Here is an 18,596-nt window from a genome sequence, read left to right on the forward strand (position 1 = left end):
GATGCTGCAAAAGATTTTGAAAATTCCAATTAATTATATCAGCTGGTTGTTTTTAATTCCAGTTGGGTTTCTGGAATTCTGGTAGACAAGGACATCCCATGCTCTGCTCAGTTCCTGTTTGGAAAGCAGAGTCAACAAGCATTAATTTGTACTCAAAATGCCTTTTTGTGTATTACGTGATTAAAACTATTATTAATTATACGTGTACCAGATAAATTTGTCTTCTCTGGCCCATGACAAAGAGTTGAAGTCTGGATTAAACTCAGCCTGGCTGTAAGGGGAGGTTTTTGGGAGGTTATTGCAGCAACAACCCTGGGTGGATTTCTTATTTTACCTGAAAACAGAAATCAGGAGGTTTGTTATCAAAGGCAACCCCTTTGGAACAAGTTCATTGTTTAATTAGAGGTTAAAACCCCATGTTGTATGTACAAATGTTGTGTATGAATGAGAGTTTGGCAAAGCACATCAACAGCACTGTGTATTTGTAACTGAAACTCCTCCGTTCAAATCCTTCTCATTTTCTCTAGTTCAGAAAAAAAAAAAAAATCAGTTCCGTCCTTTGTGCCTCAGTAAGCAAAGCCCGGACATAAAGTTTAAAATTTACCAAAAACTTCGGCTTACAGCAGTTTGCTCAACACACCTATTTAAAGCTCAGGGGCAGAAACGGGTCTGAGAGAATCGAAGCGTTCAGAGGTGTAAACCCTACCTGGAGGGACCTCATCGGGCCAGAGACACAAGGAAATAAAACTTTATTTTTCACGTCAGCCGGAAAATCAGCAGCTCTGGGGCTGTGACCGCTCCGGATTCCAGGGCCCGGGCGGGGCCCCCTCAGCGCTCCCGCCATTGCCGCCAACAGCCCGCCCGCCCGCGCGCGAGCGCGCCGTGACGCCGCCTGTCAATCAGCGCAACGGCGCCCTCTGATTCGCTGTCGCCCGGCATCACGTGGGAGAGGACTGGCGTTATATAAACGCGGGCGGGGTCGTTTCTAGCCGCCATTTTGTCCAGTGAGGAAAAGCGGAGCTGGGGTCTCGCTGAGGGTCGAGTCGGCTGAGTTTAGCGCGGGCTCCCTTCGCGCGCCCTCCCTCTAAGCACCGGTGAGGATCTTCACCCCGGAGGGCGGGGGGGGAGGCGGCTGCCGCGGTCTTGGTGCCCGGCAGGGCGGATGGAAGCGGCGGCGGCAAACAAAGAGCAGCCGCCATTTTGTAACGCCGGGCCTGGGGCGGCGGCTGCCGCGGCCCTGAGCGGAACCGGGCGGGGAGGCGGCGGGTTGCCGGGAGGAGCCCGTTCTCGGCCTGTTCCCCGCGGGGTGTGAGGCCAGGCGGGGTGGGAAGTGCCGCGGGGGCGGTGTGGCGCCGGCCCGTCCGCCAGTGGCAGCGCCGGTCCCTCAAAGCGCGCCGAGGAGCGGCTCCGGAGCGAGTCCCCGAGCATTGCCCGCGGGGCTCGGCGGGAGATGGCGCTGCCCACCCCCTTGGTGCGCGGATCGCCCTGATCCTAATCCCGATCCGGGAACAATGGAGCCTCCCCCGCGCAGCGCCCTCTGCAGACCCCCGTGCGCTAAGCGGGAAAAAAGGCGGAAAGACCTTCCCCCCACAAATCTAAACAGTAAAAGTAACCGAAATTCCTCGAAATAGTGAATTTTGATCACACTGTGGCATACCAGCTATCTTGTTGGGTTTTAAGTTTTCTCTCACCCCGCTCGCCCGTTCCAAACAGTGTCTCCATCACAATGCATCACTGCTCAAGTTTCAGGGGGAAGTAGCCAACAGAGTGATTTCCCTTGGAAGTCAACAAGCACATGCGCTGGGTTAAATATATGTGAACTTCTTTTTTTCTTGTCCTAGCAATGCATCGTGATTCTTGTCCGCTGGACTGCAAGGTCTATGTGGGTAACCTTGGAAACAATGGCAACAAAACAGAATTAGAGCGAGCTTTTGGCTACTATGGACCACTGCGCAGTGTATGGGTGGCGAGAAATCCTCCTGGGTTTGCCTTTGTGGAGTTTGAAGATCCCCGAGATGCAGCTGATGCAGTAAGAGAGCTAGATGGAAGGTAAAGTGTGCTTGGCTTGGCTGGTCAAAATATGGGACATTATAGAAGTGATACAGTTTTAAATTGTGAAACTTAAACTGCGGGACTAAAGTCTTGATGCATTTCTTATGCGCTGTTTTGTATGGTACTATAAGGGTGTTCTTATGGTGCAGCAATGGAATCCCAGAATGGTTTGGGCTGGAAGGAACCTCAAAGATCATTCAGTCCCACTCTCCCCGTGGGCAGGGACGCCTTCCACTGTCCCAGGCTGCTCCAGGTCCCATTCAGCCTGGCCTTGGGCACTTCAGGAATCCAGGAGCAGCCACAGCTGCTCTGGGCACCCTGTGCCGGGGCCTGCCCACCCTCACAGGGAATAATTCCTTCCCAATATCCCACCTATCCCTGCTCTCCTTCATGAATAGCATTGTAATGTTTAATTTTGCATTTCCCAGTTGAACTCCCAAGTTAGGAATTATTTGCATCTCTTTGTGTGTTAATTAAATTGCAGATGGTGTTATTATAAAGAGGTAAAACTGATTGTGGAGACTCTCCTTTGCTCTTTCCCTGCCTGCTTTACTGGCACAGCAGTTTTGAGAAGCAGCCAATCCTTTTGTCTGCCAAAGAATCCCAGAATGGTTTGGGCTGGAAGCCCATCCGGTTCCACCCACTGCTGTGGGCAGGGACACCTTCCACTGGGTAGCCTGGGCTGCTCCATGCCTGTCCAACCTGGCCTTGGACACTTCCAGGGAAGGGAAGTGCTCCAGCTGACTCTGGGCACTGTGCTTTGATGACAAAACATTTTTCCCTTTTGCATTGTTTTTCCACCTTGTGGATCACGTATCCTTTATTCCACGCTGCCTTCTCCCTGGCAGTGCTAACCAGAGTGCCCCTCTCCCCAGAACGCTGTGTGGATGTCGCGTCCGGGTGGAGCTCTCCAACGGGGAGAAGCGGAGTCGGAACCGCGGCCCCCCTCCGTCGTGGGGCCGGCGCCCTCGGGATGACTATCGCAGGAGGAGTCCCCCTCCTCGGCGCAGGTACCTGGGCACAGTGCACTCCTAGAGCCCTTGGCACAGTTACCACCTAGCATCCTAGGAGCAGGCTTGTTAAAGGCATGTTGATGGATGGCATTCATCTATCTGATCATGATTCGGAAATGACAGATGCTAAAAAAGGAAAAAACCCAAACCACCCCCCCACAAAATCGAGGTGAATTTGAGTTGTGTTGAATGTTGTTGGCTTTTGTCCATAGGTGACTGTGCAGTTGGTAGTCAGTGCCCTCTGTCCTGGGCTTATTCTCCTTCCTCTTAAAACCTGCTCATCTTCTAGTCACACTTTGCCTTTCTTCCCCATACTTCAACTTAGGCTGTTCCTTTCCTTTACTCCATATTGGCAAAACATGACATACAGCAGTATAGCATTTCCATACCAATGGGTTTTTCCACTTTGTTTGCAGAACTAAAATCCTTCCCAAGCAGGCAGCTGTTTAATAATAGATTGAGTAACAGTTGCTCTAAACATCTGGAATCTTGACACTTTAGTGTTAGCGTGGAAATAAAGCATCGTGTGACGATCCTGTCACTTGAAGTTTGCAAACCCAGCTCTAGCATATAGCAGGATTTTTGGGAACTGGCACGTTCTTGGACCCAGACTAGTTTGTCTGGCAGTTTAAGTGTGCACCGTGGTTTTTACAGGACTGAATTTGCCTGTGGCAGGTGAGTGAAGTCCTCCTGAGCCAGGGTTTCAAAGCTTACCCTTTTGCTGTTGAAAAAAAAAATAACACATTAGGAGTATTTGTTAGCTAATAGATGGTTGTACTGATGGCTTGTTTTTCATTTTTTTTATGCTTTTTTGGTCCATCTATTAATAAAAATGAACCCGTTACAGAGTCACCATCATGTCTCTTCTCACCACCCTCTGAGTCTGCATTAGCCAGCCAACTAGCCCTTTCAGCGTCATGTGACCAGCGCGCCCCATGCAGCTTGGCTGGTGTCGTTTCACATGACCCAGGCATGGCCAGTCGTCAGGTTGCACCGCCCTTTGGTTCCCGAGCATGCTGTTTTCTCTCAGCCTTCTCTCCAACCTTAACCAAATCGGCAGCAGCCACCTCGACCGCCCACACATTCCCGGCCAATCAGCTCAGCTGTTTATTTACCAAATGTCTTCACAACAACTACAGCAGCAGCCTTCGGCTAACAAAAAAGCAGGAAAAATCCACAACACCCCCTTCGCCAACCAACTAAATACAACGCAACATCTGGCAAAACCTTTTCAGCAAATTCTTCTTGGCAGTCAGTCCGGCAGCCTCACCTCACCATTTCTAGCTTGTTGAAACCAAAGACTTGTAAGTTTTTCCTGCTTATACAGTTTACTGCTGGTTAAAATAAGGAGTAAGCGGCTTATAAGTAATTACTTTTCTCAATCAAAGGCTGGCTGTGCATAATTGAGTGGTAACGTACATATGTTGCTTGAGAAAACTTTTAAGGGTGATATGGAAGCTCTTACACTGTGAATAATGTAAAAACCAGGATATTTGCATGTGAGATGCCAAACTAAATTTTTAATAAAGCTCTAACAAATGTAGCTTTTCCTTGCCACAAAAATCCTATCACCTTTAAATGGTTTTACTAACAGTTTTCAAAACTTAAAACAATTACTTTTTGGGATGAACTGGGCCGAGCTAAGGTTATATTTTTTAATTTTTTATTTTTTATAAGAAAATAGTCTAAACACACTCTATGGCATTAAAAATGACAATCACAAATATGCAGTTCTAATGTAGCACTTAATGGCATTATCAATATTGACACTGAGCGCATTTTCACTTTTTTTTTTCCACTTGATATCTCTTATGTCTTGTTATGGACCTTTTTGGCTTGCATGGGTTCCAAAACATTTGCTCTGTGCTATTTTTTTTTTTTTTTTGGAACCACCTGTGGGACTTTGGTGTGGTGTTCTGGGCAGTGTATTTAGTTGAAATGGAAAGTGTTGCATTGGACAACTCTGCTCTGACGCGTTCTTAGTTAAGTGAATTCGTGGTTGGAAACGTGCTGTTCACACTGAGCTTGGTTTTACTGCCTAATCTTTCCATGCCTTTTACTGGATGATGGATGCCAGTTATTCGTGGCACGTTCCCTGGGCCCAACAATGAGTTTGACAAGTTGGGAAGTGCCTCAGCCCATTAAAGCTCAAAGAATGGATCAAGTGCCTCACATTTGGTTTTCTGGTTCTAGATCACCGCGAAGGAGAAGCTTCTCCCGGAGCCGCAGCAGGTACTGATCCCTTCCCTACCCCGTGGACTGCTCCAGCCTGGGGGGCTGAAAAGAACAGCCCAAAACAGCTCCATGTGTGGGCTGTGCACAATCAGTAGTTTGTTAAAACAGAAACAGATTTGCTTCTGTCATATTGCTTGCCTGGAATTACTGAGCTGTTTGAGATTCCAGGAAGAGCAGTGGAAGGATACTGAGAACAGAAGTCATTTCCGTTCTGCAGCTGCCTGGCATCTTCTGTCAGTTTTCCCCAAAGTTTAAGTGTTAATGTGGTACTCTCTCACGGATACTGTGAGCAAAGGGTCATTGAGCCCTGATGTGGGAAAAGACAATTAAGGTTAATTCCAGGCATAAATCAGAATGTGATTTGAGTGGGATTCTGAAAAAAAAAAAAACAACAAAAAAACCAAAACCCAAACACACAAAAAAATTTTTACAAAGTTTACTACATGCCTGTTTATAGTACATTATAAGCTGTTGGCTCAGGCTGATCATTCTTCCCTCAAGAAAAGGTTAATAGCAGCATGGGTAACAGGTTTCCCCTGGTTGAACAGTTAGAAACCTTCACTCCTGAAGGGAAGCTCCTCAGGGAGCCTCCTTGGCCGGATGAAGCTTTGCTCTGATGGTGTGCTGTTGTGGTCTGTCCCAGGTCCCTCTCCAGAGACAGAAGAAGAGAGAGATCACTCTCACGGGAGAGGAACCACAAGCCCTCTCGCTCCTTCTCCAGGTCTCGCAGGTAAGGAGAGCCTTCAGTGTTTGTGGTTCTGAGTAAATGTGAAAGTAACTTAGTGCCTTGTTGGAGAATCACCTCTAGTGTCAGGAGATTCTTCACCTTAAAACAACAAAATACTCAGTTTTATTAAATGAACAGTATTTTTAAAATGCTTAAGTATCACCTGCTGATTGTGGCTGGGGGGCTTAAAGGAAAATCTGTTCCTGACACCTGATCCTAACCTTACCTGTCTGTTGTTCTTCAGTCGCTCCAGGTCAAATGAGAGGAAATAGGACTGTGGGAAGGAGCTGTGTACAGGAAGTCATGAGATCCGAGGCCAGGAGTATGTACAGAACATTGTTTTGTTTTGAGACTTCATAAAGCTTGGTGCATTTTTAAAATGTTTTAGCTGTTGAACTTGCTTTGTTCCTTGTATCTTGTAACAGGTGGCATATGTAAAGATGTGAATCTGTATATGGTTCTGAGCAGATCCTATGATTTGTAATATTAATGGTTTTCCAATGTACCATTAGACATGAGGGGTGTGTATGTGGAATGGCAAATGATCTGTGTTGTGTAGCTGGGAGAGCTGGGCTGGGGGTGGCTGGGGCTCAGCTCAAGAAGTGTGCAGGGATGGTGTGTTCCTTGTGGGATCAGGCCAGGAGCAGAGCAGGACACAGGTGCTCCATAGCCCATGTCTGGGAAAGGGAGTAGTGAGGCAGGGGGAGGGTAAGGGTTGGGGGCTGCAGCTTCATCCAGCTCCAGTTCTGACTGAGCTGCTTTATATTCCATAAATTAAAATTTTGTAGCTATAGGGTCAGTTAATTTTGTACTCGGTATGAGTAGAGTCCTTAATTAGGTGATTGTTGATTGACCATGTATTCCAGAAGCTCTGAATAGACCAAATCCACAGCAGAACTGACACCTGGAGTGGATGTGTTATGTCTAATGGTACATTGTAAACATTAGTTATTAAACATTTCTTTACTGTATAAGAATTTTCATGTCACTTGTAAAATGTCTTTTGTGAAATCCTTGGGATTAAAGTTTTGGTTACAACTCGTTGTTCAGTATTTAACTTGTCCCTGACTGTGACAGTCACCCCACCTGGCTGTAACACAGCTGGGAAGTGTCCAGCACAGCTGTACCTGCTCACCTGTCCGTGGTGAGGTGCAGTCTCACTCTACCATGGCAGTCTGTTTTACAGGTCCAGCTGGGGTGCTCAGTAGCTAATGCCACCTGACTCCTTGCCTGACAGGGAGCCCTGTAGTGATTCCTTGGAAAACCAGCTGGAGATGCAAAGGTTCACCATGAACTCTGTATGCCAGCTGGGGGTTGGGAACAGCAGTTAAGGTATTCATCCCATCTCAGTCTGGAAACCAAAATTTACCCTGAAGATTCACTTTCTGTAGAAATGCAGCATGGCTGGAGAGCAGGTGGAGCTGCCACACTGCCCAAGGACTCCCTTGCACCTGAATCCCAGATTGCTCCATTGGTTCAGTTGTGTGGTTTAGATGAAATCCCTCATGATAAACACTGGTGGTGTGTGACTGTGCTCACAGGGGTCTTAGGATGAGGGAAGAGAAGAGGATCTGCCTCCATGTTTCAGAAGGCTGATTTATTATTTTATTATATATATTACATTAAAACTGTACTAAAAGATTAGAAGAAATAATTTCTTCTTTTTCTATTCTCAGCTAGCCTTCTGATGAAATCCTAACAAAGGCTTGTGGCTCAGACAGAGTCCAAGCCAGCTGACTGTGATTGGCCATTAATTAGAAACAACCCCATGAGACCAATCACAGATGCACCTGTTGCATTCCACAGCAGCAGATAACCATTGTTTACATTTTGTTCCTGAGGCCTCTCAGCTTCTCAGGAGGAAAAATACTAAGGAAAGGATTTTTTATAAAAGATGTCTGTAACAGTGGTGGAGTTTCCTTTGCTTGGTGGTTTCCAGGCAGGGACAAGGGAGACAGTGAAGCATAAGGGAAGGAGGTGCTGGTGCTGCTGAGCTCAGGGTCTGGATTGATTTAGTTTTTTAATAACAGTGTTGGTTGGGCTGGGTCTTGAAGGTCTCTTCCAACCCCTCTGAGGTTGTGTTGATGAGTTAAAGACTTGAGTGTTGCTGTGTCTCCCACCTGTCCCAGAAACGCAGGGTGGCCGCAGGTGCTGCGAGAGGCACTCACAGGCCGAACTGCCCCTGGAGCTGGGATCCAGCGGTGAGCTGGGAATGCCCAGGCCCGTCCCGCCTTTTGCAGGGCCCCGTTTCACCTGCGCAGGGTGAGAACAGCGGGTGGAGCCGGCTCGGGCCGTGCAGTGCCGCTGGTGCCCGGCAGAGGTCAGCACGCCTCTGGCCCGGGGCCTGTTCTTCGCTCTCCGGATGCCCCAGCCCAGCTCCGGGTGGGGCCGGGGGGCTGCCCGGGGCTCCAGCCCAGCTCCGGGTGGGGCCGGGGGCTGCCCGGGGCTCCAGCCCAGCTCCGGGTGGGGCCGGGGGCTGCCCCTGGCCCTGCTCAGTTCCTTTCCCTTTCCCTACGTGCCTCTGGCAGTGTCGGATGTGCAGAAGGGTCACGGCTTGTGGTGCCTCTGCCGGCACAGACATTCTTCCTGTGGTTACCTGGAGGAACAAGGAGCCTTCAGTTCAGCTGCTGCAAGGAGAGAAATCTGAAGTGCCGGAGACAGTGGGAAGCAGGTTGTGGTTTTCATACGTAACACTCTTGCAGAAGCATTTCAGTTTCAGCTTTCTGACTATTTTACTCTCCAGCTGAATGAAGAAGTTGCTCCTTAGATCAGAAGTGTGCTGGTTTTATGTAATTGGGTGGAGGTTTGAAGTAGAACACAACAAACAGCTTCTAGAGAAAGATGGGAAATTTATAAATATATATAAACACTGACTGGACAGCCCTTCCCACAGGGTATAGGTAATGAGCTATTTTTGATGTACCAGCACATTTGTGGATTTCAGGCATCTCCTTCCTGTCTGAGGGAGTGACCAGCCTGGGAGTGTTGTGTTTAAAAAGTTTGCTCTCAAATTAAATATACAAGGAAGTGTTGGTGTTCTAAGGCCAGGGACATCCCTTGCCTTTCCCCAAAGATTCTGACACCAGGAAGAATCACCAAGCAGTTTATCCCTGCCAGGGTAGGACAGAGCGACACTATCCAAGGCTCCTTGGCACAACCTCAGCCACAGCCCTGCTCTGGAGACACCTGGAGTGATGGAGCAATTGCTGCTGCCTGACACCTTCCAAATTGTTTCAGGGCCTGGTTTCATGGTGCTGACAGTAATGGTTTACACAGTGTTTCTAATTTGGGGAGAAGTTTAACTTCCCCTGCTTCAGGCAGAAGCATCCTGGGGTTAATCCTCAGCGGTCCTCAGCAGTGCCTGAGCACATCCCAGTTGTTTTATACACTCTCCCTGGGGAGACCATTGTGTGCAAATGGGTTTGCAAAGAAGAGGATCTTGTTTTTTCTTTTTATGTACATGCTACTCTTTGTTTATGACCAAAGATCATGTTAAGAATGTGCCTTGCACTTTAGGACATCCTTAACTTCTCCACTTTCTTTTTTTTGTTGGGATTTGTTCCACTGGCCTTCAGACAGGGTCGTGCTTGGGTGAGGAGTTGGGATCATCCCAAGCACTGACAGTGGTTCTTGTTAGGCTGCTCCATGTGCAGGATGACATGTCCATATACATAATGCTAGTTAGGACAAAAACTGGAGAAAAGGAGAGCTGACATATAATGTTAGAAAAACAAGGAAAAAATCCCATGAAAGATTAGTTTTTGTCTGTTCCACTCAAATTCATCAGGTTTTAGGATACCTTATCCTGACTCTGTTCAGAAAGCTGAAGGGAGCCAGTATGGACCATACCACTGTTGATTTCAAAGCTGAGCTTTGGGAAGGATTGCCAGACCCCTGTCCAGAGGTGCAGCCTGGCAGTTTCTGGTTTCTCCTCTATTAAATTGATTTCCTCCCCTCTGAGAGCAGAAAAGAGCTGCAGAAGTCCAGAGCCAAACATTGCTCAATGAAAAAAGCTTTTTTACTCTTGGACAAACAAGTGTGCTGTGTTACCCCCTCCATCCTCCAAACCCAGTCTGATTCTGCAGCTTTGCTCTTCTATCCTCCAGCCACAACTGGAGCTGCAGTGTGTTACTGATGGAAGGGCTTTGCATTTCATCCTCTGCCTTTGCATTTCCTTCTTTTTGAAACTAGAGAGACACCACACAGTGCCCATGGATCTTCTGCAGCAGCCTGGCACAGGTTATACCTTGTAGTTGTGAACCTCTCCTGCTTTGGTGGGGTCTGGCAGCAGAACCCGGTGCTGGAAGGATTTTTTGACGTATAGATGTTTTCAGGGTTTTGTGTTTATTAATAAAATCATGGAATCACTAAGGTTAGAAAAGCCCTCTAACATTGAGTCCAACCATTCCCCCAGCAGTGCCTGAACATTTCTGCTGCTTTTTACTGCTCTTATCACCATTTTTCAGTTTCCAGTTTTACTTTCATTTGCCGTGATGTCATCACCATGAGCTGCCTCAATGTCTCTTGATACACAGATCCTCAAAGTGGGTGAATGTTGGACAAACATACTACTGCTGGATTTTAATCCCTGTCTCTGTACCCCTGTTCAAATCCTGCCCCAGAAGTACAGTCCCAAAACCTGAGCTGCAGTCCCCCCCACAAGTCAGCCTGCTCTGGTGCTGTCGTAGTGCAGAGCTAAGTTAAAAAGCAAGTGAAAAAACTGGAGCATCAGCCCCTTCTGCAAACAAAAGGCTGAAGGGCAGGAGTGGAATTCCAGTAGCTCTGGTTTGACCTTAGCTCCTGCACGGGGCCATGGCACTGTGCCATACCTGCCCTAAGAGGCAGCTCCCCATTGCCCTGCTGTTGGAATGGCTCCAGCTTCACCCCTCAGCCTGACAGAAACTGGCAGAATAAAGCTAATTTTTGCTTGCCCATGTTTGCAGTCAGTCAGGGGCTTGCTGGAGCTGAAGCCTTATCCCAGGCTCTGACATGAGAAGTGTTTGGTTTCCTCCAAGCACCATCACTGTCTGGGGTTGCTCTTTCGTTTCTGCAGTTTCACTGGGGCACGGCCACAGTTCCTCTGTTAATGCCTTTCAAACAAACACGTCTGGGGACTGAAATAAACACGGCATCCAGACAAATATAAAATAGACATGCAAGAGGAACACTATGTTCGTTCCCAAGTGATTCATGTGGCTATTATTTAATAATTTAGTGGCTGACATAACTTGGAGTTGAACAAATCTTCACATTGATTCGGGTGGTGTTTCTGCTTGCTCCTCTAAGTCATTTTAGCCGTCAGATTTTCTGTGGGAGTGATCCCAGTTGGAAAAGGGAAGCACATGTCCTTCCCATCCGAATCCTGTCACCATGGCCAGTGATGTCACTCCACAACCTCCCTGACCGTGAGGAGATTCCTCCTGCTACAGTCACACTGTTGTTCTTTGGCATTTTTCTGGGTAGCACAGAAGTTGTCATGTGCCACTGGCTGATGCCACCCCCAGAACACCCCGAGGTGTGTGACAGGCCCTGGGCAGCCCCAGGCTCTGTCGGGACCGCGCTATCGGGGTGCAGCAGGGGTATCAGGGTGGGGCACTGTGTCACTCAGGCTGTCACTTGGGAACATCACCCCTGCCAGCTGTCAGACAGCCATTATCTCCTCTTGGGCAGAGGCTGCTCAGAACATGAATATTCAAAAATATTCAGCAGGAAGTCTCGGCGCTGTCCCAGCCCTCCCTGCTGATGGAGGGTTTGCTGTCAGTGTTTGATACAAAGTGTTTGCGGTCAGAATCCCGGAATGGTTTGGGTTGGGAGGGACCTTAAAACTCATTTTGTTCCACCCCCTGCTATGGGCAGGAGCACCTTCCATTAGCCCAGGTTGCTCCAAAAACCCCATCCAACCTGGCCTTGGACATTTCCAAGTCTGGGGCAGCCACAGCTTCTCTGGGCAACCTCATGCCCAAGCATGCCAGGGCCTCATGCTCATTGCAGGGAAGGAGTTCTGCCCAACACCAGTGTTATTGCACCTCGTGCACTGGGTGCTGCTCTTCCTGGTGCTGGATTGATCAGCTTTTCATGCACTTGTACTATAAACTTTGTGGGAGGAGGTTGCCCAGCTGGGGAGATAAGCTCCAGGTGTGGTTTGCTGCCCCTCCTGCCAAGTTGTCCTTGCAGCTGCCTGGCTGACACGTGCCACCCAGGAACTCGTGGATGAAACCCCGCCAGGTTTGGAGTCAGGAGTTCCCCTGTGCAGGGAATGTTTGACAGGGACCCATGGGGTATTTTTTGATCTGTAGATATTTTCAGTGTTTCCTGTTTCATAGAATCATGAAATCATTTAGGTTGGAAAAGCCCTCTAAGATCATCAGGTCTGTTTCCTCAAGCACTGCCAGGTCCAGCACTAACCCATCCATACATTTTTTGAAATGTGTCCAGAGATGGTGACTCTGCCACTGCTCTGAACAGCCTGTGCATGTGCTTGCCAACCCTTCTGGTGAAGGAATTTTTGTGAATATCCAAACTAAACTTCTTCTGGGGCAGCTTGAGGCTGTTTCCTCTCATTCTGTCCCTGTTTCCTTGCAGCAGAGCTTGACCCCCCCAGCTGTCCCCTCCTGTCAGGAGTTTTGCAGAGCCAGAAGGGCCCCCCTGAGCCTCCTTTTCTCCAGGTTGAGTCCCCCCAGCTCCCTCAGCCCCTCCTGGTGCTCCAGACCCTTCCCCAACTCTGTTCCATTCTCTGGACACACTCCAGCCCCTCAATGTCTTTCTTGCCATGAGGGGCCCAAAACTGAACACAGTTCTCAAGGTGTGGCCTTAGCAGTGCTCAGCACAGGGGCAGGGGCACTTCCCAGCTTTACAACATCCCTCTCCCTTTGTCTCCCTCCTGCTCCCATTGTGGATTTACAATTGATAATCTATAAATCTCCCAGTGTTCTGCCAAGCTGAGGTTTGTGCAGAGGTGGGAAGGGCTCTGGTGCAGCATTGCTGCTGGTGGGTGAAGTACAGAACATTTTAAACCCTGTTTCCATCCTCTGTGGCACTGCTGACCACAGCTCCAAGTTCCAGCAAATTTTCTTTTTTTCCCTGAAACTGAAAGTTTTATTTTGGCACCTGGAACTCCCCAACTTTAATCTCTGAAACTGGGCAGAGCCTCTCTGGTGTGTGGAGCATGTCCACCCCCATGGCCAGCTTGGGGGACCAGTGGGGTGAAAGCTGCTCCTCCATCCCCACTCCTGGAAATTCTGCTCTGCCTGACTGACAGGTAGGAGGAAAAGTGCAATCGACCCTTACCCTGTGTCAAGGTGGTGGCTGCCATATCATCACCTCTGCCTTTATTGCCATCTCAGCTGTCCCCTCCCATTACCTCTGCTCTGCTCTGGGCTGTGCACGAGTCACTGCACAAGGCAGGGCTGTGTCTGTCCATCTGTCTGTCTGGGGTCTGGGTCCTGGTCCTGACCTCCTACAGATCCATTTCATGACATGTTCAGGGTCTGTCTGGGTCTGGGTCCTGATCCTGACCTCCTGCAGATCCCATTTCATGATGTTCAGGGTCTGTCTGCCCCTGCTCTGCCCCTTCCCTCCCTGTGCCCACGCCCAGCCGCACTCCTCGCCCCCCAGCACAAAGTGAATCATGAGGCTGTGCTGGACTGGGGCATTCCCGAAAGCTGTGACTGGAGATCCCAGGAGATGGTGACACACGCTGAGCCAGCAGGTGTTGGGATGGGCAGGCAGGTCAGTGTGCACGTCCCAGAGCCAGGTTTGTGTGGGACAACCCAAACCTCAGCATTTGGGGTGGAGATGCCCCATCCTGGTGTCTGGGTGCTCCAGGCAGAGGGTGCCCCATGGAATTGGGGTTGGTTCAGAGGTGACATTGTGAGCAAGTTCTTAGTGAGAGCTCCCCATCCTCACCTCCTTCTCTTGGCTATAAAGGGCCAGATCGAGCTCCCAATGGACTTCAAACCATCCATGGCTTGGAGAGCAGCAAACCCTTCAGCAGCAGCACTGTGCCACACGTGCTGTGCATTGGGAAGAAGTTACATCCATTGACAGCTTCCATTGGGGCTGCATGGACAGGAGCAATCCTCCCCCAGGCTCCCTCCACTCGCTTATCTTGCTGGGTAAGGTCCTGCTGTCCTCCACCTGCCCTCACTGAGATGCCCATGGGGAACTGCTGGCTGCAAAATAACCCCCAGTGAGCATTTTGGATGGAGCTTATTCCCTGCAGGAAGCACGGCAAGAGGCTGGAGCCGCTTGCCCCCGGATCCCAGTGGGTGTCTGTGTCCCCTCCTGTGGGTGTCTGTGTCCCCTCCTGTGGGTGTCTGTGTCTGTGTCCCCTGCTGTGGGTGTCTGTGTCCCCTGCTGTGGGTGTCTGTGTCCCCTCCTGTGGGTGTCTGCCCCATCCTGCCGTGCTCCAGGCCGTGGGCAGTGAGGTGGAGCAGCAGGGGAATAAAGGGACAGCCGGGTGCAGGGTCTGGAGCCAGGTACTGCGGCCGCCCGGCTGTACCCGGAACAATGAGGCCTTTGCTGCCAGCAAAAAAACCCCACAAAGCTTCCAAGCTGCTCATGGAAAGTCAGTGAAGCAATTACGTTAATGACTATGAATGGGGCTAAAAACAATCTTGGATGAAAATGAGTGAGGGGCTGAATGAAGCAACCAATTCATAGCCTGGCTCTCGCATCCAGGAATATTTCCAGTAAGCAAAGGCCTTGTTTTAGGACTGTCTCATCCCCTATTTGTGCTTGGTGGGACTCTATTTCCACTCTGCTGGGTCTGGTGTCTCATCAAAATGCCTTCATAAATGGGGCAAACAAGGGCTGGATATGGCAGGGGAACAGTCAATTAACACGATCCGAGTTCTTTTAGGGGCAGAGTTAATCAAGCATTCAGCGTTTTGTCATTCTTGTCTTTCTTTCCTGGGAAAATCCTATTAGTATAAAATCACTTAATAGGGCACTTCAAAGAGCTGATGGGAAAACAGGCTTTGCTGGGATACAAACGCCTCCAGCCGAACACTGGGCTCATTTAGACTTCTGCTGGAGCATGAGGGTTTCATTAAGAGCCTTCACGTTTCCCACTTAAAAGAAAAAAGCTTGTTAGCAGAGATAATAAAAAAAAAAAAAACCACAGAGAAAAAAACTCTTGGTGATTTGAATCTTGCTGAAGAGGCTTTTTAGTGCTGGAATACTCAGGACTTTGTCACTGGCAATCTGCTGTCCTGAGTTGAGTAATTTCCACCTGCCTGGGATGTTCTGGTGAATGAAAGCTGTTTGAAGAGGGGAAAAAAAATCACCCCTGTGCCCCATGGAGTGGGACACAGCCTGGCTGGACATTTGGGGTGTAGGATGGGTGTTCTGCAGGACTGAACCCCAACCCTATGTGCTATCTCCCCACTGTCCGTGCTGGGGCAGAGGTCCTGTGTTAATTCCCCCCATTTTCAGGGTGTTTCTCTGGGTAGAAATTCACCTTTTTGCAGAGTTTGTGTTTATCTCACCTTGAGAAATAGGTGAGATAAACATAAGAAAAAGTGTGCCCCAATCTCTGCCATTTTTATCCCAAAAGACCTGAGGGATGCTCATCTGCCCAAATCTTGGCTGTTTTCCCCTCTATGCTGGTTGATCTAACAGGAATATTACTTCCCTGCCCCAAAAAACGCTTTTCGCATAAGACCTTTGACCACTAAATCTCAAACCCGTGTAAAATCCTTCCACACAGGAATCTGTGTGCATTTAAAACAGTCCCGATGAGCGCGGGGTGGGCCTCGCTGTGTTACTCCTGTAAACACAGCTCCACCAAGCCACATTTCCCCATTTTCCAAGGCTGGAGCATTCCAACCCTGATCCCTCCATCCGATCCAAGCCATTCCCTGCTCCGTGCTGGAGCTGCCACCCTGTCCCCGTGGCTTTTTGGGGTGCTGCTTCTCGAGTCAGAGGAGGACACGGGGCAGGGACGAGCCTGTCAGGAGCGCTGTGCCCGGGCACGTTCTCTGTCAGATCTGTGAGGAGGATGGGCTGAGTCACCCTCGGCTCTGCCTGCCCAGAGTGATGTGTTTGCTTCCGTGGCTGCTTCCACTCCCCTCGGCTTCTGCGGCACCCACCTGGGGAGATCCCCTGGGAATTCAGCGCTCCCGAGGGCTCCCTGCGGCCGCTGCTCAGTATTTGGGTGCCCCCGGTGCTGGGAAGGAGGTTCCTTTGAAGGCTGTGAAGTATGCAGTGGTTTCATATTATTCCTTTTGCTTCCAGGCATTGGGACGGGTTATTCAAGGAAATGATAAACACGGATTCTCCCGCGAACACCCTCCTCCCGGGTGGGGGTCTGGGAGCCCCGGGGAGAGCGAGCCCGGCACAGGGGAAGTGACAGATCCCACACGGTGGCTATAAATGGTGAGAAGGAAATAGCCCATCAGCCCTCGGCACTGATCCTGGTCCCCAGTCCTGTGTCTGCCTTCCTCCTCCTCCTCCATGTTGTGGGATCAAACACCATGAATCACCTTTGGGATTTTCTATTTTTTTTTAAAGTTTCTGTATCGTCGTCTTAATCACTCTTCCTCCTCCTACCCCCCCCACCCCTTTTTTCTTTCTCGGGTAATGCCACTGCAGACGTGCCCATGGACTTCCTGACCCAGACCCTGACGCCATCCCTCTCCCACTTCCCATTTCCAATTACCCCCTTGGTGGCTGGAGCTCCCCTCTCCCGGGGGAAGGGAAGCGCGAGTGGAGTTTGCAAGAGCCAGAAACCTCCCCATGCCCCCCATCCCAGGGTGTGGGGAGTGAACCCTCACCACAAAACCACTGAGAGTTACTTTCCTGAGGGAAAATCTACATCTGATTGATTTTCTTGCTGGTTTAGTACTGGGATGAACCCCTGGAGTAACTGGGATGTTCCCAGCAGCCAGGCTGGTTGGCTTATCTCACTTTTTGAATCCCTCAATCTTGCACCAGTGGCTCTGGGGCTACTCTGGGTTGCACAAGCTCCTTCCTCTGCCACTTCAAAAAGCTGCTGGTTTGATGTTCCCATTTCCTTCTGTGTACTGGGGGGCAGGAGGGAGGGAGTCTTCTATGGAAAAAAGGGATGTGTTTTAACCAGGGAGCATCCTCTGGTAAATGCTGCTTCATCCCAGAGTCCCAGGTGGCACTGGAGCTGCACTGACCTGGGGGATGCCTGGGCTGGGGTGGTGCTGATTGCATCCCTCACATCCAGAGGGAGCAAACCCACACCTGCAGCTGGAGCAGGGCTGGAGCTTGGCAAGGAAATGATCTGCAAGCTTCCTCTGCATAAGGCTCTGAAAGCTGCTCCTTCCACCCAGGAGCAGAAATCACTCCTAGGTGGAAAAACCAGTGACAGCTTCCCTGTCCCAACTTGCCCCCTCCTCTCCCTGCCTATTGCAAACAGAAAGACAGGATGAATTTTGGAGGGTTTAAGTTCAGGCTGCATTGTTACAGGATCTTGACAGGGTTTTCAGCAGTGTAACATGAATTTAGCATTCCTCATCCTCATTTCCTGTCCATCCAACTATGCCCCTCTGGAGGCAGCCACAGGGATGGAAGCAGGCAGGCACCACTGAACTTGGCACAGCTCTGCAGAGTGGCAACACCCAGTTCACACTTCCCACACTTTCCACACTTTTCCCACTGTCACCTTGTCACTTGGAATTGTGACTTCCCATTCCCCATCTTCTTTTCACCTTTCCTGTCCATCCAGCTGTGCCTCTCTGGGGGACTGCACAGCCACCACTGAACCAAATTCCAGCACCTTGGCACAGCTCTGCAGAGTGGGGACGAGTGATTGTGAAATACTCCTGCAGCTTGTGGCAGGAGCTAAACATGCCCCAACACAGTTCTTAGCTGCTCTGGCCAGTGAGAAGCTGCTGCTCCAGCTGGAAAAAGCAGGAATGGTCTGCACACCAAGGGTCCTCCTCAGCACCCCGGCACCTGCTGCCTCCAGGGGCTTTTGAGGAGACCTGGCACTCCCAAGGGATCACTTTACCATGGCCTTTGTCACCTGGAATTGTGCTGTCACCTCCTTGTGCCCGCAGGAGCAGGTTGTGTTTGTCTCTGTGTGCCCGAGCCGTGAGGGGGCTGCAGGACAGGGCCCCTGTGCCCGGCTGGGCTCGCTCTGAGGGCTTCCCTTCCCTCCTCGGGCTGCCAGGCAGGGATGGAGCCACCAGCCAGGCTCAGGGCAGCTCCCTCCAGGCCCACAGAGTAACCCCAGCAGGAGCTGACCTGTCTTCACACCTTCCCTTGGATGCATTTTCCAGCTAAGCCACAGATCCCCTCGAATCCTTGCCACAGGTTCTTGCAGGACATGCACAGACTTGTTCCTCCTCCTCATCCCTGCCTGGACATCCGCAGGACTCAGAGCAGCAGATCCTACTCCAAACACTTTTTTGCACCCACAGTGGGTGCTGGGGCTCAGCTGGTGGAGCAGAGCCAGGCCTGGGGGAGACAATGCAGCTGGAGAGGCCGGGGGCGGCCCGGGATGGGTTGGGCAGCGCCTGGGGGCCAGGGGAGGATCATCACCGTGTGGTTCTCAGGTTGGCACCCCAAGGGGCTGAGCCACCCCCTCCTTAATCCAT

The 18,596-nt window shown here is 50.2% G+C and overlaps 1 protein-coding gene across 1 annotated transcript; it reads left to right on the forward strand.

Annotated features, from left to right (window-relative positions):
- Positions 1 to 982: 982 nt before the first annotated feature.
- On the forward strand, positions 983 to 7,065 carry SRSF3 (serine and arginine rich splicing factor 3). The gene is made up of 6 exons (XM_030965797.1): positions 983 to 1,094; positions 1,842 to 2,049; positions 2,928 to 3,062; positions 5,259 to 5,297; positions 5,944 to 6,030; positions 6,272 to 7,065. The coding sequence occupies exons 2-6, from the start codon at positions 1,844 to 1,846 to the stop codon at positions 6,297 to 6,299; spliced, it is 495 nt and encodes a 164-aa protein (XP_030821657.1). The 5' UTR covers positions 983 to 1,094; positions 1,842 to 1,843; the 3' UTR covers positions 6,300 to 7,065.
- Positions 7,066 to 18,596: the final 11,531 nt, after the last annotated feature.

The sequence above is a fragment of the Camarhynchus parvulus genome, chromosome 26, assembly GCF_901933205.1.
Source record: "Camarhynchus parvulus chromosome 26, STF_HiC, whole genome shotgun sequence".
NCBI lineage: Eukaryota > Metazoa > Chordata > Aves > Passeriformes > Thraupidae > Camarhynchus > Camarhynchus parvulus.